General features: G+C 36.2%; 1 protein-coding gene across 3 annotated transcripts in view; it reads left to right on the forward strand.

Annotated features, from left to right (window-relative positions):
* The first annotated feature begins 606 nt into the window (after positions 1 to 606).
* LOC131033631 (uncharacterized) overlaps positions 607 to 25,366 on the forward strand; it is a 65,502-nt gene continuing 40,742 nt past the window's right edge. Inside the window, exons 1-5 of one of the 3 annotated variants that reach the window (XM_057964877.2) lie at positions 607 to 912; positions 1,303 to 1,732; positions 12,762 to 12,938; positions 13,143 to 13,267; positions 13,388 to 13,526. In XM_057964877.2, coding sequence (XP_057820860.2) covers positions 1,325 to 1,732; positions 12,762 to 12,938; positions 13,143 to 13,267; positions 13,388 to 13,526 — 849 coding nt within the window. In that variant the 5' untranslated portion in view covers positions 607 to 912; positions 1,303 to 1,324. Of the gene's footprint in view, positions 913 to 1,302; positions 1,733 to 8,195; positions 8,290 to 12,761; positions 12,939 to 13,142; positions 13,268 to 13,387; positions 13,527 to 25,366 lie in introns of those variants that run through there. The other 2 variants (XM_057964878.2, XM_057964879.2) reach the window with 2 other exon arrangements.

Consider the following 25,366-nt stretch of genomic DNA (forward strand, 5'->3'; position numbering starts at 1 on the left):
AGGTATATTACCACAAAATATATAACAAGGGTATAGTTTGCAAGCCACTTGCATGTATTTTCAAAACGATGAACTAGTAAAACACTACAATGGTATTACTTTGTCCACTACCTTCATAATGAACCTTCTCAATCATTTAAGAGCCATTTTCCTACGTATTTAAATTCCTAACATCAAATGTGAAGTTATTTGAGAAAGTCACCATAGAAAAAGGAAAACAAATGCTAAAAGCAAAGAAACTAGAAAAACCCACAATAAATGTAAAGTTCTCTTACTCTAGAAAATAGTATAACACAAAGTTGACAAGGATATTGGATCAACATAAATAGAAACATGAAGACCAAATCAAGCCAAAACCTCGACATAACTCCTCACATTTTTAAAGCCATACCTAAATCATAATTTACAATAATACTTGCAATTATATTTTCGTTCTTCACTTTTAACTTATTAATAAATAAATCACAATTTAAAATAATAGTTAAATTTGCATTTTACACGTTTATATAAAAAAATCTAAATGTTAAAATTTATATTTTTCTATTTATAGAAATTACATAAATACCTATTTTAGGTCGACTAAAATTGCACAATTGGTAGTCTCAAATAGCTGCACACATTCACTGCGATTTTTCTTCATAGAGAAGAATAACGATGTGAATTATATTATATATACGCACACGAATAACGAGCTTCGTTTGTGAACTATTACGCAAAACAAGAAGCCTTAGTTTTGCATGCAAGTGCAGGAGCAGGAGCAGGAGCAGTAGCAGTAGCCGTAGCTCTAGCTCTAGCTCTACCTCTACCTCAAGAGTCGAGGCAAATCAAGAAGCTTTGTTTTTGCATGTAAGAGCAGTAGCAGTGCAGTAGTTCTACCTCAAGCAGCAACATTGCTTTCTAACGCAGCAACAGGTCCGATTTTTCTCTGTCTATTATGACAGCAGCAGCTTTATTTTTTATTTGTGAAAGAAGTAATGATAATTCGTTATCTTTTGTAAGCGTTTTCTTTTGTGTAGTAGCAACTCTTACATGTTTAGGCAGTGTAGACCATATTTGAACCTTTCATTTACAGAGCAACAATTTCATAAAAATCTTTCAAATATATATTTTCAGTTTTTGGATAACGGTTATCTAAAATTACAATCCTGTTTAACCGACATCAACAGTAAACAATCGAGTGCATCAAATAAATCAATACAATTCCTGAAACCAGTGATTCCTTATTTGTAAATGAATAAACCCTAAACCCTGATTTACCCTGCCAAATTTGAATAAATAAATCCAAATTTTGTGATCTGCTAGGTTTAGGTTGCAATCGCAGAAAATGGTGGCCTTACAAATTCCAGGAGGCGTCGATGTATCCACAAACCTAAGTGCATCCGGGCTGAGCGCTGAGAAATTAAGCCTTCCGTCTCTGCAATCACGAATGAAATGCGATCCCCAGGGCTACGAGAGCGAGCTTTTATTGTTGGTACGCCACTTTGAGTCGTGTCTCGCTGTATTTCGGCAACACGCAGCTTTGAAATCGGCATCCATGGGCGGCGACCCAGGTGCAGCCAAGGAGCTCGGAGAATTGACTTTGTTTTTGGCCCACGTTGCGCCTTGTTATTCTCAGCATCTCGCTCATTTTCCCAAACAGCTTGCTGAGTTGCTGCAAGCGAGCGGACATTCGCTTCCTTCTGGTTTACGAAGGCAAATTACACAGGCTCTGATTCTTCTCATGAATCGGCAGGCAAGTCAATACTCTACTCTTTTTCATTCATCTCTAGTTGCCGTATTTGTTTAGAAAAAAGGGCCTCGAAGCAAGTGTTTAGACATGTTTACAGGTTTGTATGGTTTCAGTAAATTATTTCCAGATATAGAAGTTAAGTTGTTCTGGTTGTTAAGAATCCTGCATTTCTTTTTGTTCATTTTTGCTAGGATTATAGTAGTTTTTTTATAAGTACTATGATTCGGGATTTATCACATATGTGATGTTCTAGTACATGGGTGTGTGGTTCTATCCGTCCTTAGGTACATGCTTCATTTTGGTTTCTCTATATTATTGTGGGTGAGGCAGTGCACATCTGGTGGGAAGCTTGAAACTTTGTTCTCTCTAGTAAATGATGGGCTTGTTTGCAATTATCATATTTTAGTTCAATTTCGATAGACAACAGGCAGACTGCTTATTTTCATTTTGTATGCCGGCTGTACATACATTAAAATTTTGAGATTCAAAACGTCAAAGTGGATTTCCAAGGTTTTCTAGATATCTTCAAAGGGCTAGCCATGATTAGATGAAAAGCCACTAATCATCAAAGTCATCAAGAGCCTCCTATTCCAAAGTCTATTTTTAGCCATGGTAAAAAATACCTTGTAATAATTTTAGCAAGTATATCCCTCTTGTTTATCGCTTTTAATCTTTTGTGGTGTAGATGATTGAACTTGCAGAAACACTATCTCTCTTTGTGATGCTTCAAACGCTCGAGGACATGGAATTAATTTCATATAGTATGAAGTTCATTATAGACCTATAAAAGGTTAGGAGTTAGGACCAACCATGCCCGATATAGTTTTATAAAATTCATATAGGGAGAGCCATCACAACTAGGGGCCTTATCATTGACCATGAAAAGCACTTATGAGAGATCCACCATTTTGAGGCATTGATCACTAAAGGCACATTACAAAATAGACAACCTAGTGGGAATAATGCTCACACACTGATGAAGAGCTTGCTCAATCTTAGATGAAGATCATTGTGCTTGGAAAACCTGCTGTTTGTGTTAGATAAAATCTTGAAGAATGGTGGGAAGTCCAAAGAGAACTTATTTCCCTTCTTTGATGCATATAATATTTTGAGAAAACTGGCAAGATCAAAGGGATTGAAAAAGTTTAATCAAAATCCTCTCCAATTTTGAGCCATGAAGGTGAGCCTTCATCTAGGCACCTCAAGTTGTATGTATATCAACAATTGACTTGTACTAGAAGAGTTGAGCTACGTATAATTGCAAGGAAGAAGAAAATGGTGGTGCTACTAGCTTGGTGGATGGTGCAATGGAGCTTTGAGGAGGTGGCCTTATATGAGTGGCAACGAAAAAGTGCCAATTGACATCCATAGATTTGCAGAAAGCAAGTTATATGTTTGATTGCATAATTCTACCATTGAATCTAGTCAACCTTCAGTGCTAGACATGTCTTAATGTTCTAGATGTGAAAAATATTAGCCAGTATGGACTGATGATTCATTAATGATGTGTTAAAAAAATCATGTCCTAGGAGCCATGGGCCCCACCATTCACCATTTGATAGCAAACTAGGTTGAAAAGTGATAAAAAGGGATGATATCTAATGAAGGCTTAGCCTTAAATTTGTAATAGCTGACAAAAGAAAAGATGGGCTATCTATCACAAATTTCTTTTTTGTACCAACCTACAAGATTTCCTATGCAAACCACAAATAATGAAGGCAACATTGACGAACATTTAGATAAAAAATTAATTTATTGCACATGAAGTACTAGGCTTCTCACTCACCATCTATCTAGCACATACGTAAATAGCTACAATTATCATATGCCAGCTTAACCATATTAAAATTTCCGTGCACAATTCAAGAGGTAGTGTGTAATGATTGCAATCCATCGTTAAAGAAGAGATCTTTCACAACACCATTAGAAGCATAAATTGTAATGTCCCCATTAGGGATTTGCCTTAGTTCAATCCCGAGACAACCATTCAGACTTAAAGTGAGAACTAGAATATAGAATTCACCCTAACTGAATACATTTCATTATGATATTTAATTTAAATTTAAAGAATAGTGTCAAAGGATAAGACATATCTTGATAACTTTCTCAGATCTGTATACTTGAAATATATATTTATCTCCATGTAATAGTGCTGCCTAACTGAAAACTTCAGATTAGAGTCATAATAAGATAGATTCTCCACCTTTTAGGCTCCTTTCGTATACCTTCTATTTCTTAGAGATATGCGCTTTAGAGTGGATAATTCCATCAGAGAAATGTCCTCCTATTAATTGTATCTTGTATCCTCTTCCTAACTGAGCCTTAAACTACTCTTCTTTGCTACATTTGATATATTTAAACCTTTTATATTGTTGCCTTTAGTTATACATTCCCTAATGTCTCCCAATATCGAAATGAAAGTCCGTTGTCTCCAATATGCCTTTATGAATATTCAGATGTGTACGCAGATATCCCTTACAGTGATACGTTTCTATCCCTGAACTCTGATATAATATATAAATGTATAGAGAAGTATTTTTTCTTAACAAAATTACTGTAAACTAATCATTGTTTGTTAATCGCTTCATGTTCTATATTGAATCACACGACTTGTAGTGTATTGTATTCCTTCATAGTTGCTGCAGATTATATGTATCAAATTGATGCTTTATCTTAATGGTCATCTCTGTCTAGAACAGTCAAAAGACATTGTCCTGAGCATAAAAGATAATTGTTATCATTGCTCTTTAATTGATCTCCAGGGAACACTATCAGCATTCCACTGTATCTTCTGTCATATTGAATCACACTTCCTCACTAAAGCCCAAGCATTGGCTCAGGATGATCGAATCACTTATACTGATATGATGCCATTTCTGATTGACGTGATTACAACCAAGGCGGTGCTCATCCTGATATCGAACTTGTTCTATAACAAACCTTGATACCTGGTTAGAATATGCTCTAATGAGCAGATCTACGTACGGAAACAATAGCCAGTCCCCCAAAACCAACCTCCATGACTTTGAATTTGCATGGGTTTCTTATTAAATATCTCATTATTCTGATCGGTTACGTCTCTTCCTTTAGAGCGGACACGTCCTTTCTTTAATCGTGACTCTTCATACATTAATCGTATCCTTTGGTGGGCATCCTCAGTTGTTAACGTAAACATCTACTACCCTTCCTTGGTGGCAATTACGGGAATGCTTTTATTAATACATGAATCGTTATACATTAGTCTTTATCCAAGTATAATCTATTTGTTAGCATATCAATATTCTTTTGATTTACTCAGATCTTTGAGATGCACGTTCTTCCCATTGAATGTCTATGACCAATTGGCTTATAATGGTGTAACACCTTTGCCACCATTATTCTATTTTGCATGCATAACTTATTATTAGATTAGTCATCGTCCCTATTTGCTACGTAGCTTTTCTTGTCTAGCTGTTGCAAAGGCAGACAAGTCTGACACTATATGTTTATTTAATAATTATTTAAGAGTAACTAATATTGATTGCAATTTAATATTTATTTAATAATTTATTATTATAGAGATAAATGGTTATTCATTATTAATAATATATTACTGATAGAAATAAATGGATGATTAATGAGTACTAAATAAGTGTATTGATATTTTAATTTAATTTTTATGTTTATTATTTATTTTTTGTATTTTAATTTTATTATCATATTTTTTATTAAATTATATTTCGAAGTGGGGACATAACATAAATGTTGACAAACCCAAGGGAGTGGTTATTAATATTAAATAAAAACCACAAAGAACAACTGGTTGAGGTCACATCCGTGGGCCACCACATGTGGTTGCAACCTAGGCAAATGAAGGTGGTAAGTCCTCAATGTCCTACAACATAACCACTGCAAACAAGTGACTTTTAGGCCATATGACATGACAAACTACAAAAAGCATAAAATCAACAATTCTCAACTAGGTTGAAATACCATTGACAAACTTCCCACATGATGTATTTCCTTTTTGGAGTCGTGAGATCCCTAACATTCCCTAAAAATGAAATACATGGAGAGTGGAGTTAAAGGGCTCATGTCATCATTAGAGAGCTCATTAAGAGATCTAAAATGATTATGGGAAGTATTATTTTATGAACATCTTTAAAATTCAAGAATAAATTCAAACTAAACAAATAAAGGAAATCCTCTTCTTTGGCATAAATTCTCTCTCTTTAAGCTCATGAACTTGTTGTAGGAATGGTGGGAAGCTAAATGAGAGGGAGGTTGGTTTTTAGATTGAGAAGAGAGCACATTAACTGCCATAGAGGTTTGATTGAATTGTGGTCGGGCAACCTTTTGAGATAATTTACTTGTGGGTTAAGGATCATCAATCTCAATTTCATTATAAGGCTTTAAGTTTTATGGCTTGATAGTTGTAGGTTGTGGAATAACACATCTTGAACCAGAAGCACACAAACCTTTTCTGTTACCCATATTGGTCCAATCATCCCCATCCTTTTGAGGTAGACCTATATATGTGTATGGACGCGGCTCATTGAGTAACTAAAAGATCTCACAAATTTGTGGTTTGAGGATTGGCATCTATAACAAGTGTTTGACAAGTTAAGATACTTGACCTTTTGGGTGAAGCATTGGGCATCCACTTGCACTTTTATAAACTCTTTGAGATATCGAGAAAGATCAACATATACATAAACCATCTTCTAGGGATGGGTAAATAAAATCATTCTTACTCTATATTACCCACTCTCCATAGAGATGCAATAATGTAGTTCAAGAAAGGCCATTAAAGCAAGGGCAAGCCATATAATTCAACTCATAATGGAACATAAAAGGACCATTTGTTAAATGCTACAAAGTCTCGAGTCCAAAGAGAAAAGATGAGAAAGGATGACTGATTATACCATGGGCCATGCTTACAGATATCCTTGACAAATTTAACCTTAATGAAATAAGGAAGGAAAACACCCTAGGTAAGATTCTATGTAGCCTCTACATAAACTTCATGAGGGACCCAAGTAGAGTTGACCCAATTACACAGCATGTTTTCATAAGGGATATTACCACAAAATATCTAACAAGGGCATAGTTTTCAAGCCACTTGCATGTATTTTCAAAAATGAAAACCGTGAACTAGTAAAACAAAATCAGAATCAATTGTATTACTTTGTCCGCTATTTTCATAATGAACTTATTTGGTCATTTAAGAGCCATTTTCCTACATATTTAATTTCTTGACATCTATTGTGAAGTTGTTTTGGGGAAGTCACCATAGGAAAGGAAAACGAATGCTTGAAGGCAAGGAAACTAGAAAAAACCCACAATAAATGTAAAGTTCTCCCACTCTAGAAGATGGTATGACACAAAGTTGACAAGGATAGTGGATCAATATAGGCAGAAACATGCAAACCAAACCAAGCCAAAGCCTCAACATAACTCCTCACATTTTTAAAGTCATACCTAAATCATAATTCATAATTATAATTGAAATTATATCTTCACCCTTCACTTTTGAACTTGTAAATAAATCATCACTTAAGATAATAATTAAATGAGTATTTTACAGATTTATATAGAAAAATCACGTGTTAAAATTTATATTTTATATTTATAAAAATCACTTAAATATATATATATTTTTTCAACCTAAATTTTACCTAGATAACCATTACAGCCTCAAATGGCACAATTGGAAGTCTACAATATTGTAGGCTCGACCAACAGGGAATTGTACAATCATTTTATTTATAGCTGCACACGTTGCTAAATTTTCAATCTCCAATGGGCAAATATTCACTGCAATTTTCTTTCTCATAGTAAATAGATCATATTTAAATCTTCTTCATTTTCAAGGGCATCCGTTCATAAAAATCTTTCAAATTATTAACATTTTGGATAAGGGTTAGTTTGAACTAAAATCCTGTTTAATTTGTACTAGTGCAGTATATTTTCTTTACATCTTTTTTTCCCATCCGTCGACATCAACAGTAAACAATCCAATGCAATATTGATACGCATCTCTCCAAATAAATCAATACAACTCCTGAAACTAGCGATTCCTTCTTTGTTAATTGAATAAACCCTATACCTTGATTTCCTCATTCAAATTTATATAAATCCAAAATTTGCTATCTGCTAAGGTTTGGTTGAAGCTGCCAATTATGGTGGCCTTACAAATTCTAGGAGGCATCGATGCATCCACAAATGTAAGTGCATCTGGGCCGAGCGTTGAGAAATTAAGCCTCCCATCTCTGCAATCACGAATGAAATGCGATTCCTAGGGCTACGAGAGTGAGCTTTTATTGTTTGTACACCACTTTGAGTCATGTCTTGCTGTATTTTAGCAACACACCACTTTGAAATTGGCATCCATGGGCGGTGACCCCGACAAAACTAAGGAGCTTGAAGAATTCACTTTGTTTTTGGCCAACGTTGCACCTTGTTATCCTCAACATCTGGCTCATTTTCCTAAACAGCTTGCTGAGTTGAGTGGGCATTTGCTTCCATCTGGTTTATGAAGGCAAATTACACAGGCTCTGACTCTTCTCATGAATCGGCAGGCAAGACAATACTCTCATGCATCTATAGTTGTAGTATTTGTTTAGAAACAAAGGGCCTCAAAGCAAGTGTTTTAGACTTTCACAGTGTTTGCTAGCCGAGTTTTATGTTTCAGGCTTTTGAGGTGTTTGTTTGTGTGATAGTTTGCTGAACTTCATGAATTGAATGTGGCTTCCATGATGTTTATTTTTGTGATAATTTGCGGAATCAAATGCTTTAGGCTGCCACATGCTGCATTGTTTTTTTTGGTGATAGTTTGTGGAATTAAATGTTTTAGGCTTATATTTTTATTTTTTAATAGTTGCTGAGTTAAAACGTTCTAGGATTTTATGGTGTGTTCTTTTGTGATAATTTATTCAATTAAAAATTAAGTGGACTTTCACTGTGTAATGTATAAGGCTTTTGAACTTGAAGAGTTCATTTTGTTAGTTTGCTGAATAATTTTTGTTAGGCTCTCATTTTCTTTTTCTTGTGATTGTTTGCTGAATCAAGTTTTGGGCTTTTTATAGTGTTCGCTTTTGTGATAGTTCTTAGTTCTCAAATTGCTACAAAATTATGCATGTTGTTTTGCAGGGTTATTGTGTTATGCTTTTTGATATTTTCACTTGGTTTTTGCATCAAAGTTTGGGGTTTAATCTCCACTCTCATTCTTTGTATTAATAGATAGGTCAGCCAACGGTGTTCTTCCAGTGCTTATAGTGTAATTACATTGTTTTAAAGATGGGTTAGGAAGTTCAGAAGTTAGTTCCTTCAGGATTTATATGTGTAATTCCTCTATGCTATATTTTTTGGTGTCAAGGCTATTCTTTAATGCAGTTTAATGTTTCTTATATTCTGCGGATCAAAGCTTCTACTGTAATTAAACTCTTTGGGCGTATGTTTATCAGGTTTTATGAATTCCGTGTCAGGATTTAGGATTTTAGGGTTTTGAATCAAGATTTAGGGTTTATAGTTACACAGTTTAGGTTTTTAGGGCTCGTGGATTGGCCAATTAGTTAATTATTTACTTACTGAATTTGCAGTTATAATTTCAAAAGTAAGGGTCACAAAGCTATGAATAGTGTTCTTCCTGGTTTAATAATTGCGCATCTTTACTTTGTTTTTGCATCAGGGTTAAGAGTTTACTGTTTTTTATTGGTTTCACTCTTCTTCTTAGGACTTAACAGTTTGGTTAGTGTCGTCCTCACTTTGATTCTTCTTTTGTTAAATTCTTCAGGGAAACAGAGTTAGGAAGTTCAGAGGTTGCTTTGTCAACGTTTATGTATTATTCCTTTTCACATGATTTTTTGCCTTCAGGTGGTTAAAATTTATAAAATTTAGCTTTTATAGATTTATTTACAACGAGGGTTTGGAAGTTCAGGCTTTTGGTTTTTAGGGTTTATGTATGTTACATATTTGCTGGGCTTAGGTTTTTGAAATCAGATTTAGGAAGTTTTTTTTGAAGTTTTGGGGCATTTAACGTCTTTTCTGTCTTGGAATTAGAGTGTAGGCTTTGAGGTTTGCTAGGTTTGTGTGTTTACTTTTTCTACTGCCATTTTGTCTCACCCTTAAGGTTTTCTTTAGTTTTGAGCATCACCAGGTTTTTACACCATAGTTTATGGGTTTAGGTTGTTTGCATTAGGACTTTTCTTACCTTATTTTTTGCATGAATTGATTGTTTGGTCAATGATGCCATTCCTTTGATTCCATTATAATTAGATGCTTCAGATTCTCAGAAAAAAGAGCTAGGAAGTTCTGTTTACAAGGGTTCATTTTTTCTGATTCAGGGTGCAGAGTTTAGTCAGCTTGGGATGTTATGATCTAGGCCTTACCTTTTTCTAACACGTTCTAAGATTCTACTCCTTTTAATTTAGACAATATAGAATACAATTCATGAGTTTTCACAGGATATTCTTCACTTGTTTTACCTGTTTGAAAATACACATCTGTTTCTTTTGTAATTAAATTCTTAGAAAAAGAGCTTATGTACATGCATAGGGTTTTAGGGTTTGTGTTTATGGTTTTAAGGGTTAGTGTTTAGTGTTTTGTAGCTTTACTGTATTGAAATTACTTTTGTAATTATTATCTCAGAAGGATTATTTTGAAGTTAGGTCATTGATGAAATGATAATTGATTATTTGATAATTACAAAAGGAGATGAAAGCTCCTTAAATGGAGATTACAAGAGGATCTTTCCATAATGGAAACGATCGAGAATAGAAACATGAAAGATAGAAAGGAAACTTCCTAAAACTAACTAAAGACGAAAAACATAAAAAGAAGTTTCTAAATACTAACTAAATGACTAAGATGAACATTATATCAATATTATTTTAAGACCCTCCCTTAATGGTCATCCTACTAACTATCCTACAAAAGATGTGACATAATCTGTAGGTCATTTGGCCATGGATGCATATAAGACTGCCCCCTTGTCTTCAGAGCACTCTGGGATATGAGCTTGCTACTGAGAGTCTCCCTGGTTCTGCAAAACTTCTGGATATTACTAAGTTTACCACAATCTTTTGAACCTTCCAACATGATGTTGGGTAACGAAGCCATCCCTCCCTTTATCTAGAGATAGTGAGATCGGTTTCTCAAAAAATTCGGCGAAAAATTGAAACTACGATTTTGTGGAAAAATTGTCAAACCCTGAGTGCGATGTTGAAATCACACACCTTTGTTTTTGTGGAAAGATGGTAAAATCCCCCAAAATAGCAAACCCTTCATGATTTTTGTTGGAAAAAAAATAAGAAAACCCTCAAGAAACCACAATTTTTGTTTAAAAAGAAATCGCCAAAAATAGAAAATCTTCGCATACTAAAATCCTAGCTGTAGAAAAACCCACTATGATTTTTTCCAAAAAAATCAAAAAATTCTCCAGCAGAGAAAAAACCCACGATTTTTGAAGAGAAAATCGTGCAAAACCCTCCATGATTTTTTGTGGAGAAAAATTAGAAAACCCATCCATGATTTTTGAGGAGATAATCGTACAAAACTCCTCAGTCTGTTAAATTTTTTTACTCGTGGACATCACGAGTAGTAAACAGAAATAAAACTCCTTGATTTTTGTGGAAAAAATCAAGCAAAACCCTTCCATGATTTTTTTTTCGGAAAAAAATCAGAAAACCCACAAATTTGTTACTTAAAAAATTTGCCAAAAATAAGTGTAAGCTTTGATACCATGAAATGATAATGGATTATTCGATAATTACAAAAGGAGACACAAGCTCCTTAAACAAAGATTACAAGAGGATCTTTCCATATTGGAAACGATCGAGAATAGAAACATGAAAGACAGTTTGGAAACATCCTAAAACTAACTAAAGACGAAAGACATAAAATGAAGTTTCTAAATACTAACTAAATGGCTAAGATGACCATTATATCAATATTATTTTAATAATTGAGGTTTATGTATTTGTCATATTTAGTTAGTTTTTTCTTCAGGTTTAGGGCTCTAGGTTGTTCTTACATTGGGATCTGAAAAAAAGTTTTGTTTTTTAGTGTGTATTTCCACATGTACGCTGTTTTTTGATCCAGTGATCAGTATTGCTGTAGTTTTGAGATCGGTTAGTGTATAAGCCCTTATTAATATGGCTCAGATGTTTTTTATGTTCCTTTGTTTGAGTAGGTGATTTCTGGGTCCAGTTTAGGCATTGTTCATGATGTTGGGCTCCAGGTATTTATTATGCAATGCATAGTTTTTAACTTTTATTATTGCTCACTTTTGACAGGCTCAGAATTTTTCCAATAAGGACTAGGAAGTCCAGCTGAATGTTTTCAAAAGAGTTAGGCATTTAGCTTATTAGATTTTAGCATTATTTGGGATTTCTTTATTTTTAAACTTTGCTTCGTTTTAATACCTAGTGTTTAGACACGTTTTCAGGTTTGTATGATTTCAGTAAATTATTCCCAGATTTAGAAATTAAGTTGTTCTGGTTGTTAAGAATCGTGCATTTCTTTTTGTTCATGTTTGCTAGGAATATAGTAGTTATTTATGAGTAGTATGATTTGGGGTTTATCAAATATGCTATTTTCTAGTTCATAGGTGTGTGGTCCTGTCCCTTCTCAGGTACATGCTTCATCTTGTGAGGCAGTGCACAGCTTGTAGAAAGCTTGAAATTTTGTTTTCACTAGTAAATGATGGGTCTGTTTGCAATTATCATATTTTAGTTCAATCTCAATAGGCAACAGGCAGACTGTTTATTTTCATTTTGTATGCATTTTCTAGTTCATAGGTGTGTGGTCCTGTCCCTTCTCAGGTACATGCTTCATCTTTTGAGGCAGTGCACAGCTGGTAGAAAGCTTGAAACTTTGTTTTCACTAGTAAATGATGGGTCTGTTTGCAATTATCATATTTTAGTTCAATTTCAATAGGCAACAGGCAGACTGTTTATTTTCATTTTGTATGCCAGCTGTACATACATTAAATTTTGAGTTTTTTGCTAAGGATTCCCCTTTCATTTATTTCTTTTGATCTTTTGTGGTGTAGATGATTGAACTTGCAGAAACACTACCTCTCTTTGTGATGCTACAAACGCTTGAGGACAGGGAATTAAAGAAGCTTGCATTTTCTCACATTTTCCAATATATTCGACGCATGAATCTTAAGCACAAAAATGATGTTAAGAATCGTGCATTGCAGAGTATTCTCTTTAAACTTTTGCAGGTGAGATCTAAAGTCTCATATATTGATTTTCCTGCATGAAATACTTGTGACTAGAGATTAAAGAATAGATGGATTTCAGTTATCTTATGTATCTTACAGTAATATTCTTATTATCTCTTAAGTCACAAGTCTTAGGTTTTGAAAATGATTTTATGGTACTTCGTGGATAGTTTTTGGCACATCTAAACATTCTTCTTGCTATAGGAAGAGCATGAATCAAAGGCAAAGAGTGCACTTGCAGTTCTGTGTGATCTTCATCGACGCAAGGTGTGGTTTGATGAGAGGACTGGGAATGCTATATGTATTGCGTGTTTCCATAAATCCTCCAAGTATGTTTGTAGGAATTTTTTGGTTTTTGTTTTTAAGCCCATCATTTATTTATTATCAAATTATCTTCTGTCTAGCTTGTGCTGTTTTGAGTCTAAAGTGGTATACTGAATGATATGCAGGATAATGATAGCTGCACTTTCTTTTATACTTGGCTATGAACAGAATGTTGAAGATAATGAGGATGAAGACTCAAGTGGTGATGAAGATATTGCTAAGCAGAAACCTCAAGTGATTCTAAGCAGAGAAGCAGTCTATAAGGTTCCTTATTCTTATCTCTGTCTGCCAAATATTTTCAAGTTTCATGTTGATGTGTTTCCTGCATGCAACATTTAAAGGGTTTAAACCCTCCAGTTTACAACTTCCAATGCAAAATTCAACTCATGTGTTGGTGTCACTGTAATGTTCCCAATTTGAAATAGAATTTGATAATAAATAATAAAAATAATAATAAAATTAAAATACAAAAAAATAAAAAATAAAATTAAAATAAAAATATAAAAGAAAATAATTAAATATAATTAAAATACAATTAAGTTAATGAATGGTCAAAAGACATGAAATGAAAAGTTGTGACTCCCTCAAACATGAGATATAAAAAGGAGAAGAGAACCTCATTTGAGGGCAGAATGCTAAAGAGAATCAGAAGTGCAGATCTGATTCAAATAAGAAGATAAGACAACAATTAGGAGGCATGACCCTTCAAATGGATGTCTCTTTTCCAAGAGACGCGTCTTCTCAATAAAATAGGATAGTATAAAAGGATATGGAATGAAATCAGATTGAATATTAATAATTAAATATACAGCAGTTTGAATATACTTGTGGGTTGGGGTACAAGTTCTTTATGCACAACATGATGAATATTATCTGCTCACTACTCATTGATGATTAGTAATATGCTATATATGACTGTTTATAATTGTGAGATTTTGCCAAGATCAAGGGCACAATGAAAAGTATAAAAATAGAGATAAAAGAATGACAAGAACAAACTGTATTCTCATCAATATGAAAATGATCAATTGGATTCATCAATACAATGAATATAGGCCTTCTTATATAGGCAAGGCCATATGGATGTACGAGCACACAATCATGACATGTGGCTCAATGAGAAACAAGGGTAGGTAAGAAATACTAGGGGTAGGTAGGAGAAATAATATAATATTCCACAAGAGGTGGATGACCCACCGAATGTGGAGTGTAACAACAAAACAAGACCACAAAAGGTGGAATTTCTCTTACAAGCTCTATCCCTATGTGCACACTTCCCTAAGTGTCTCAAATCTAAACTACGAAGAAACGCATTATCCTAAGTTAACTTAAGTAAAGTGTAATAATATCCATAATGAATATTTATTTACACCAACACCCCCCCTTAAGTGCAACTTAGGGGAATGAAGACTCAAGTCAACAATGCAAGAGGGTCCCGGCTACTAGGCCATGATAGGTACCCATGTACAATATGCAAATGCAAGCAAAACCATGCAATGCAATCTCTCACAAACGGAGAAAAGGAGAAAACCCAGTGGGAAAAAACTCCCCCCCATAAGAGAGATGAAAGTACAAAAGACTCTCAAAGAAGAAGGACAAAACCTCAAAGAGGAAAAAGTCCCCCCCATAAGAGAGGAAGGAGAAGTTAGCTAACCCCCCCCTAATGACACATCCCACACCCCCAAGACAGCTCGCAACTGCTGGAACTTACTCTCGGTGAAAGGTTTGGTGAATATGTCAGCAACCTGCTCCATTGTAGGACAATACTGCAAATCAATGACCTGCTCCTGAATCAGCTCTCGGATATAGTGCATATGAATCTCGATGTGTTTGGTCCGCTGGTGCTGGACCGGGTTCTTCGAGATAGCAATAGCACTTTGATTGTCGCAATGTAGAACTGTCGGTTGTGGAGTGGTGAACCCAAACTCTGTGAGAATCTGCTGAAGCCAAATGGTCTCAGTTGCTGCATTAATAGCGCCTCGATACTCAGCCTCAGTCGAAGAGAGAGCAATAGCATGTTGCTTCTTGCTCTGCCAACAAATGGGGCCGGAACCAAGGTGAAAATTGTAACCAGAAGTAGACTTACGATCATCAAGATCGCCAGCCCTATCGGAGTCTGTGTAACCAACCAAGCGAAGTCCTGTGCCTGCTGCATAGTGAATCCCATAGTGATGTGTATTAGAATATTTAATTATATTTTAGTCACCTATATTTAGTTCCTTGTTTAATGGTCATTTAGCTTTTTAGTTAATTAGCTTTTAAGCTTTATTTAGCATTTAGCTTTTTCTTTTTAGTTAATTAGCTTTTAGCTCTTTAATCTTTTACTTTAACGTTATGTTCTAATTATAGAACATCGTCTTGTAACCTCTATATATACGTGTGTATATCGTTCAATGTAATCATCCGATTATTGAATCATTCATTCAATTTATTTTTCATGGTATCAGAGTGGGTCGATGGGATTCTTTAAAGTTTGGCGAATTTTTTAATAAAAATTCATGGCCTTCTTTCTGGAATATTTTCCAGATTTTTTTAATTGTTTTTTATAAAAAAACGATTTTGCTTTTTTGAAGGCTTTTTGAGGGTTCCTGGTTCGCGGGCGAATTTCTTTGTGCTGGGCAGCAGTTCATGTTTTTTTTAGTGTTTTGGAGATTTTTGGGCTTGCAACCTAGAGTTTTTTTTGCAGATTGAAAATTTTCCTAGGGTTTCTGCAATTTTCGATTAGGGTTTTGACCCTTCAGTTCAAGTCGAAATTTTATTTTTCTTGTAGATTCTTGGTGGGTTTTTCGAGACCTCAACTGGGTCGCCGTCAGATTTTTCTGGGTGCATCGTTTTTTGTGCCTCAATTTTTGAGCCGTTGGATCTGCATTCTGTTTTCAGATTCATGGTGGGTTTTTTGAGAGCTTTTTTGGGTTGGTCTTAGATTTTTCTGGGTGCCTCGTTTTCCGTGCCTCGAATTTTGTGCCAACGAATTTGCCTTGAAATTTAAAATAGTCAGCGATTTCTGCTATTTCTGTAGACGTTGGGATTTTTGCTGTTTTTTTTGGCACCATTTATGCTGTTTTAAGTGTGCAGAAAATTTTAATTTTTGGGTTTCTTCCAAACCTCGAAATTTGTGCCTTGGAATTTGTGCCAGAATTCTCCTCTAGGGTTTCAGATGTTTTGTGCAGCTGCTTCTATTTTGATTTTTGAATTAGATTCTTCTGTCTCATGCTTTCACTATGTTGACCTCGTTCAACCTCCATTTTTGTAATGGCATCTTTGACTAACATCATGTTGGAACACAGACAAAAGTTCAACAACTGTCAGAACACCTGGAAACAGTGCATGTTCACGATATCTGAATATCGTTACCTTGATTGGATTGATTTAGGCCAGACCTCGTCTTACAGGTCCCAGGGTTTTCATGATTTTTTCTTGAAAAATTGTTCGTCAGTTTTCTGATTTTTTCCACAAAAAATCATGGGAGGGTTTTCACGATTTTTTCCTCAAAAATTGTTCGCAGGGTTTATAATTTTCCCTTAAAAATTATCTCATCTGTAATCTGTGATATTTGCATAAGATTTTAGTTATCTGGGTTTTATCGTTTTTTTCCACAAAAATGATGATTTGTAACCCTCAGATTTCTTGGTTTTTCGATTTTCTCCTCAAAATCGTAAATTCTCTTTTCGAGGGTTCCCATTTCAGGGTTTGACGGTTTTTTCCTCAAAATTGTGCTTTGTTGCAGTTAGTTTGGGTCGCACCTGCCAGGGCGAACATCTGCAACCGTGGTATCTTGCAATCAGTTTTGGAGTTGGTACTCTTTTGCAAAAGGGTTTGCCGATTTTCCTCAAAATCATGGTTTCAGGTTTCAGTTTGGTTACCCAACGTCAGGTTGGATGGATTCTGGTATTCTTGGTCATTAACACTTTTCAGATCCAGGGAGAGTCTCCACCGCAGCAGAGTGTTCTTTTCATTTGTGATCAAAAGACCTACAGTGTCTTCTGTAGGGTAGTTAGTAGATAGAATGACCATTAAGGGAGGGTATTAGAATATTTAATTATATTTTAGTCACCTATATTTAGTTCCTTGTTTAATGGTCATTTAGCTTTTTAGTTAATTAGCTTTTAAGCTTTATTTAGCATTCAGCTTTTTCTTTTTAGTTAATTAGCTTTTAAGCTTAATTTAGCTTTTAGCTCTTTAATCTTTTACTTTAACGTTATGTTCTAATTATAGAACATCGTCTTGTAACCTTTATATATACGTGTGTATATCGTTCAATGTAATCATCCAATTATTGAATCATTCATTCAATTTATTTTTCAATGTGTACCCTGGATGTAATGAAGGATGCGTTTGGCGGCTTTCCAATGAAGCTCATGTGGTTCCTGCATGAAGCGGGAAACCATACCAACTGCAAATGAAATATCAGGGCGTGTATGGGTCAAGTAGATGAGACTACCCACAAGCTGATGATACAAAGTGGCATCAACTGGTGGAGAAGAACACTAAGCCTCAAGCTTGACTCCTGAAAGAAAGGGAGTCGGGGCAGGCTTACAATTAGCCATATGAAAGCGTGCAAGTAGATCAAGAGCATACTTGGGTTGCGATAGTGTAATCCCGGAAGGTGACTGTGAAATTTCGATCCCGAGAAAGTAGTGCAAAAGACCCAAGTCAGTCATAGCAAATCTGTCATGCAAAGCAGATTTGACCCTGCTAATGATGGATGCAGTACTCCCTGTAATGATCAAGTCATCAACATAGAGCACAAGTATCAAGTGAGAGTCATCCTGTTGCAAAATGTAGATATTCGGATCAGAATGACACCTGGTGAACCCTGCTGAGAGAAGAAAGGAATCCATCTTGGCATACCAAGCCCTGGGGGCCTGCTGAAGGCCATAGAGAGATTTCCTTAGTCTGCAAACCAAGGAAGTATCCTGGATGAAACCCTGTGGCTGCTCCATATAAATCTCCTCATCAAGATCACCATGAAGAAAAGCACTCTTCACATCCATCTGATGTACAACCCAACCATGAGCTGCAGCAATAGCAAGTGTCAAGCGAATGGAGTTCATCTTGGCTACGGGCGCAAAGGTCTCAGTACAGTCAACACCTGCAACCTGAGAGAAACCTTTCGCAACAAGCCGAGCCTTATACTTATCCACACTACCATCCGCAGCATATTTGGTCCAATAGATCCACTTACATCGAACCATCTTTCTCCCCTTAGGGAGATGGACTAAATCCCATGTGTTGTTCCTCATCAAGGAACTATACTCTTCCTCCATAGCTTGGTCCCACTCAGGAACCTCTGATGCTTCCCAAAATGTTTGTGGATCGGAAGCGGTAGCAATGAATGCATGTGGAAGATCCTGATGCTGTGATCGAGTTCGCCGTGTATCTGAAGGATCCCCAACAAGAGAACCTACGGACTCAAGTGTCTGTCGAGCCCAACGAGGTCTAGGTGGAGGTGGAGAACAAGGCTCCTCAACTGCAAGTGGACCCTGCGGAGGTGTAACCCTGCGAGTAGGAGTTGAAGAAGTCTCATCATCTGAGTCACTAACATCACTATCCACAATGGAGTAAGGTGGAGGAGGTAGAGAGGCTAAGCTAGGAGAGCTTTCCTCAAAGTGAACACTCCTCTCAATGAACACCTCATGTGTCTCAGGATCCATCAGTCTATATGCCTTAACACCCTCAGGATATCCAACAAATATGCAAGGTCGACTCTATGGTTCCAATGCCTTGCGTTTTTGTGGAGGTATGCGAGCCCATGCTGGACACCCAAAGACTCTGAAATGTCTCACAATTGGTTTCCTACCAGCCCAAGCCTCAAAAGGAGTAATACCTTGCAAAGCTTTGTGAGGAACCCGATTCTGGATGTGTGTGGCACAACTGATAGCCTTGGCCCAAAAGGCGGGATCAAGAGAACGTGCATGAATCATACAGCTAGTCATTTCTTTGAGAGTTCTATTCTTGCGTTTTGCAACTCCGTTCTGCTGTGGAGTGTATGCTACAGAATGCTGAAGATCAATCCCCTCAAATGTACAAAAATCCTCAAGTCTCTTGTTCACATATTCTCTTCCATTATCTGTACGAAGAATCTTGACCACTTTCTCGGATTGCTTCTCCACACGAGTCTTGAAGTCCTGAAATCTGTCAAATACTTCACTCTTATGAATAAGAAAGTAGACCCAAGTGAAGCGGGAGTAGTCATCAATGAAGGTGAGGACATAGCGGGCCTTGCTAAATGAGGGTGCTGGAAATGGACTTGCTACATCGCTGTGAACAAGTTGAAGAACTTCCAAAGCTCTCCAAGCTTTCCCCTTATCAAACTTCTCCTCGGGATGCTTGCCCATGGAACAACCTGAACATACACCCTCTGAAAAACTGATTCGAGGTAGACCTGTGACCATGTCTTTAGTGCTGCGCTGCTGAAGATAGCGGTAGTTGAGGTGACCAAACCGCTCATGCCATAGCTTACTTTAAGAATTTGAATGAGTAAGCAAGGCCCTAGAAGGTGAACTTGGCACAAAGTGGGAGAATGAATAAAGCCTTGAGTTGTCATTGACTTGTCCCACTGCTACCAAGGCATCATCATCAAGTTCCTTTACCACAACTGAATCTGGTGTAAACTCAACCTTTTTCCCATTCCCATAGTGAGTGATTTGGTAGATAGAGAGAAAGATGGTAGACAAGTTAGGAACATAGAGAACATTCTCAAATGTTCCATCATCCATGTCAACTGAACCTTTCCCTTCAACCTCTACTTGTGTATCATCACCTATGTAAATGTGAGGTACCTTAGATGGCTCCAATGAAGAAAATTGCTCCTTTGTAGAACCCATGTGATATGAGGCACCTGAGTCAAGTATCCATTGCTGTGAAGAACTTGTTGTAGCCACAAATGCTTGCCCTTTTCCCTTAGACTGTGAGGAAGAGGAAGGAGATGAATCCTTCTTTGTGTAGGCGGATGGCAAGTTGATGTTGTTTTTCTTAAGAAGATTAGTTAACTCATCAACTTGCTTTGTGTGGCATCGATGCTCATCATGACCATACTTCTTGCAATATGCACAAGTTGGCTTATCCTTCTTAGGTGGTGTCCCCTTCTTGGAAGAGGATGAAAAATCGCCTTGTGATGGAGAGGATGATTGTCCTTTTTCCTGTTGTGGCTTAGACTTGGAGTGCTTCTTCTTCTTGTTGGTGACCGAATAGTCCCATGAGGCCAAGGGGGTACAAGGGGTACTGCCTTTGGGCTTAGAAGGGATGGACTTCCGGGGCACCGTATTGTAAATACACCTCAACCCTCTGTCATGGTGGATCAACTTACTAAGGAGTCCAATCATAGATTTCAAACCCAAACCTATGTATATATATATTCTTTTCTTCCATTCTCAGACCCAAGCTTATATTCATTTCTTCCATTCTCAGACCCACGCTTATGTATTTATATATAGATTTCAAACTCTTTAAGAAATGAAGAGACATGTGCAAGCTTTCATCCCCCTTTTGGAAATGGAAGAGACAGTGCATCTTTTCTCCTCCCTCATGTGACTTTTCACCTCTACTTGAAGGAAATATCAGAACACCATGTTTCTGGCCTCCTGGAAAGCGACAAAATAGATAAGACAAAGTGGGATGTCCACTTCTTTAGGATGTCCATGTTTTTTCATGTCTTTTACAATTTTCCTTAATGATCTGTACCACTCACACCTTCCTTATTAAAGGAACTATACTTCCCACAAAAGCTTACATTCAGGATATACAAAATTTTCCCATTTCGGAGATCTCTGTGTGTATCATCTTCTGCTGAAACTACAACTCCTTGCTATGCTCAAAGCATGCTACAATTTCTTTCCTAATAGCTTACAACAAATTGTAAAATTTCTTTCACATGCTACAATGATTTACATTGATGGAATAAAAATATACATGCTTACAACACTTAAGCCACATGCTGTTGATGCTGGCCATTTCTGAGATAACTATGTGTACCTTCTTCTGCTGAAACTACAACTCCCTGTGATGCTCAAAGTATGATACAATTTCCTTCCTACTTTACTCGGAACAAATGGTACAATTTCTTTCACATGCTACAATGAATTATATTGATGTAATGACTGTATACATGCTTACAACACTTAAGCAAGAAGCATGCATGTTTTTCACTACACCCAGGAACGTGTAATAGTGCTGTTCATGATACCAAAACTTGCTTATTTTTTCCAGTACCTCTTGCCTTCATGAAACAAAGTAGATTACATGCTTATAACACTCTAAAATATTTTCTATAGTGCTACCCATGCTCTCAACAATGTGATGCAATAGTAATGCCCATGTTATCCATGCACGCTTCATCCCTTGCTCATGCAAATAAAACAAAACTGCAATTTTTCTCTTCAGTACATGGCTTACAACATGCGAAAACAAATTGCTACAAGCTGCCTATGCTCTCAACAACAAGCATCAATGTGATACAACACCCAAGAACATGATTAATGTTGCCCATGTTACCCATATATGCATCATTCTTTGCTCATGCAAATGGGACAAAAGTGCACTTTTCCTGTTCAAATCATAGCTTACAACATGTGAAAAGAAATTGCTTCAAGCTGCCCATGCTCATAAGTTCTGAACAACAAGCACATGTGATACAACAACCGAGAAGATGAATTAGTTCTGTCCGTGTTGCCCATATATGCTTCACCACTCACTCATGTATATGGAACAAAACTGCACTTTTTCTTTTCATGTACATGGCTTACTACTTGCAAAAACAAATTGCTTCAAGCTGTCCATGCTTTTGACAACAAGTATATATGTGTCGCAACACCCAAGAAGATGAATTAGTGCTGCCCATGTCACCCATACATGCTTCATCCCTTTTTCATGCAAATAGAATAAAACTACACTTTTTGCTCTTCTCTTACATGGCTTACAGCGTGTGAAAACAAATTGCTACAATCCGTTCATACTCTAAACAACAATCATACAGGTGATACAACACCAGGGACATGAATTAATGTTGCCCATATTACCCATATATGCATCTTCCTATGCTCATGCAAATAGAACATTATCCCTTGTTCATGCAATAGGACAAAACTGCACTTTTCCTTCTCACGTACATTGCTTACAACATGTGAAAACAAATTGCTTCAAGATTTCCATGATCTAAACAACAAGCATACATGTGATACAACACCCAAGAAGATGAATTACTGCTGCCCATGTTACCCATACATGCTTCATCCCTTTCTCATGCAAATGGAACAAAACTGCACTGTTGATCTAAACAAGAAGCATACATGTGATACAACACCCAAGAATGAATTACTTCTGCCCATGTTAGCCATTGATGCTTCATCCCTTGGTCATGCAAATGGAAGTGCAACAAAACTGAACTTTTCTTTTCATGTACATGGCTTACATCACGTGAAAACAAATTGCTACAAATTGTCCATGTTGCTGTTGCATCATGTTTTTTACTTTTTACTAGAAGAATGCTATCTTCATAGTACTAACATCTACATTACTTATTCTTGCTGCCAACAACAATGGATGTGCACCTTTTATTATTATTTTTTCAAGAAATGTAAGAGCCACAAATATGTGCTACCTCCTACATTTTGTCTTTTTGTCTTTGCTTACTCTCTTACCCATACTTATCCATTAGCTTGTAAATCTACTTCTTTCTTGCACAACCAAGTGCAGTTAGCTTGAATACAAACCCAATCTATTAAATAAACTTGTGATGCCACCATATGGTCATACGCATTACAACACATTGTCATCTCTTATATAAATTAAGCAAGTACTTTACCCAAACATCATAAAACAAATCCCTTACCATGCATTAAAGAGATGGAAGAGAAATTAGATTTGCAAGCACATGCAAATGATGGAATTTTTCTTGAAAAAGATTGTTCAAGTCTGGTCATGAAAATATATTTAAATTAAAAAAATAAAGAGAATCATTGGAGAAACCTAAGAAAAAGGTTGAAGAGTATCTAAAAAGGGAGGAGCAAAAGACAATTTTTTGTTGATGAAGATTTAGCAATGGAGCAACGACTTGTCAAAAAGATGAAGATTGAGGAAGATAATCCACTTTTTGAAATAAAGGTAGAGATGTATCTTGGTCTAAGTTCAACAACTTGTGATGATATTAGATTAGCGCAATGGAAGATGAATGGTGAAATGGTTTTTTCATAAAGAATGACCCTTGAGAAAGTTAGAAGTTTTAGGGACAGAGCAATTAGTAGAGTTTGGTATGAATCAAGAAACTTTGCAAGCGTTAAGAGCAAGGTTTTCTATCCCATTAAAGTGCTAGGAGATGAATCCCCTCTTACACATGTGGTTGCTCCACCATTTGGTTTGGGTACGCATTTGCCAATGTGGTGGATAAATGTTTGTTAGGGTTCTGCATGGATAGGTTTCCATCTAGTAGAGGTATTACAAGCTCACCATGCTTTGCAGGGCTTGACCTAAAGCCCTAGACTGTCATACCAAGAAAGGCGACCACTATGGCAAAAGCTTAGATTGATGGTGAATGGTGCTCATTGACGTTAAGCGTGGGGTTTTCAACCCACTAGACTGCCATGAGATGAACCTCCTTGCGGACACATGGTTGCTTCAATATCTAGTTCCGGTGCATGCTCATCAGCACGATGGAGGGATATGTGTTGCTGTTCAGCACTGCTTTGTTTTCATCTTGGAGATGCATTACATTTAGCATCAAACTTGCAGTACATTGTTATTTAATTAGTCTTCTTTTCCACCATGCATATAGAATGTAAGAAAATTCATTCATCTTGGTTGCTTACTGTGACAGCATAGAGTATAGGGATCTTTTGATCTTGAACAAACATTTTAGTTGTATGATTATCAAAATTCAAATAGCAAGCAACTTAGCAAAGGGGAAAAACATAATAAAATATAAGACTTAATTATAAGGCAAACTCATTGGTAAATGTACTGGAGCATTATGGTCAAATGAAATGCACAAATTTGTTACATTTATAAGAGATCAACATAAGTTGAAAATAGGATCCCCTAGTTGTGAAATAGGGCCTGTTGTGGTGATAAAATTGTGGAAGGATGTTTCATACCATATGATGCATGGTTCTAGTTTTGTGAATTCTATTTTGGCTTTGTTTTCAAATTTGAATTCTTTTTATTTTCCACAATCTTTTGGAGATATGTTGTCACTAAGTATAGATTGTGATCTTTAGCATTCTTTTTTTTCCGATCCATTATGTCCACCTTTGGGATGGACAAGAGAACAGGGTGTGGAAAGGAGGGAGAGCCAAAGAAGTTCCAAGTGGCTGCAAGAAGTTGAAAAAAATTCAAATGTAAAAGGTACAACATATGATACATTCATCAATAGACAACTTTGATGCAAAAGTTAATTTTCTAATTTATAGTTGAAGCAAGTTGTTAAAATGAAAATACAGTGATAGGACATTCCAGATACCAAGGTTGGAGGTTGACTAGCAGGGCTTGGTTTATTTTTGGGTTTTTTTCATGAGGGGAAAAGCTAATGGGCACAAAGTTTGAACAATATATATTCAGGTAAAGTGAAAGACCCCTTGGTTGCAGTGTTTTTCAAAGTTATTTGTGTACACAAAACTCTGCTGTAAACCCTTCTTTCACATTGGCACATTGTTGTGATGGATGCAAGAAACATACAATTTAATTCTCTCAATCTTTACTCTTAACTACATGTCCAAAATGCATGATGTTCCCTTCCTTCCCTTCACTTATTGAGGGTTAACATCAAGCAAAATGATTATAACTTCTTTGATGTCAGTAACAATTAAGTTCCCGATCTTCCTGTTAGGTAGAGAACTACCAACAACAACAGGATATTGTTGATGGGTAGCAGCATGTTTGTGATGTGAGAAGACTATTGAGATACAGATGTGTTTGTGAAGGTGCATGGAGAGGTTGCCACATCAATCTGGTTGTTTTGGTTAAGTTGGAAATTTACCCTAACATTGAGAAGAGTGGAGGAGTTTATATTTGTTTGATTTCTCATCAGAGGAATATGCATGAGCCGAGTGGTAGGGTAGAAGCTATTCTCTTTTACCTGATTCTCAATGTCTTATTTTTATGTTCCTTGATGA

Source organism: Cryptomeria japonica, chromosome 3 (genome assembly GCF_030272615.1).
Source record: "Cryptomeria japonica chromosome 3, Sugi_1.0, whole genome shotgun sequence".
NCBI lineage: Eukaryota > Viridiplantae > Streptophyta > Pinopsida > Cupressales > Cupressaceae > Cryptomeria > Cryptomeria japonica.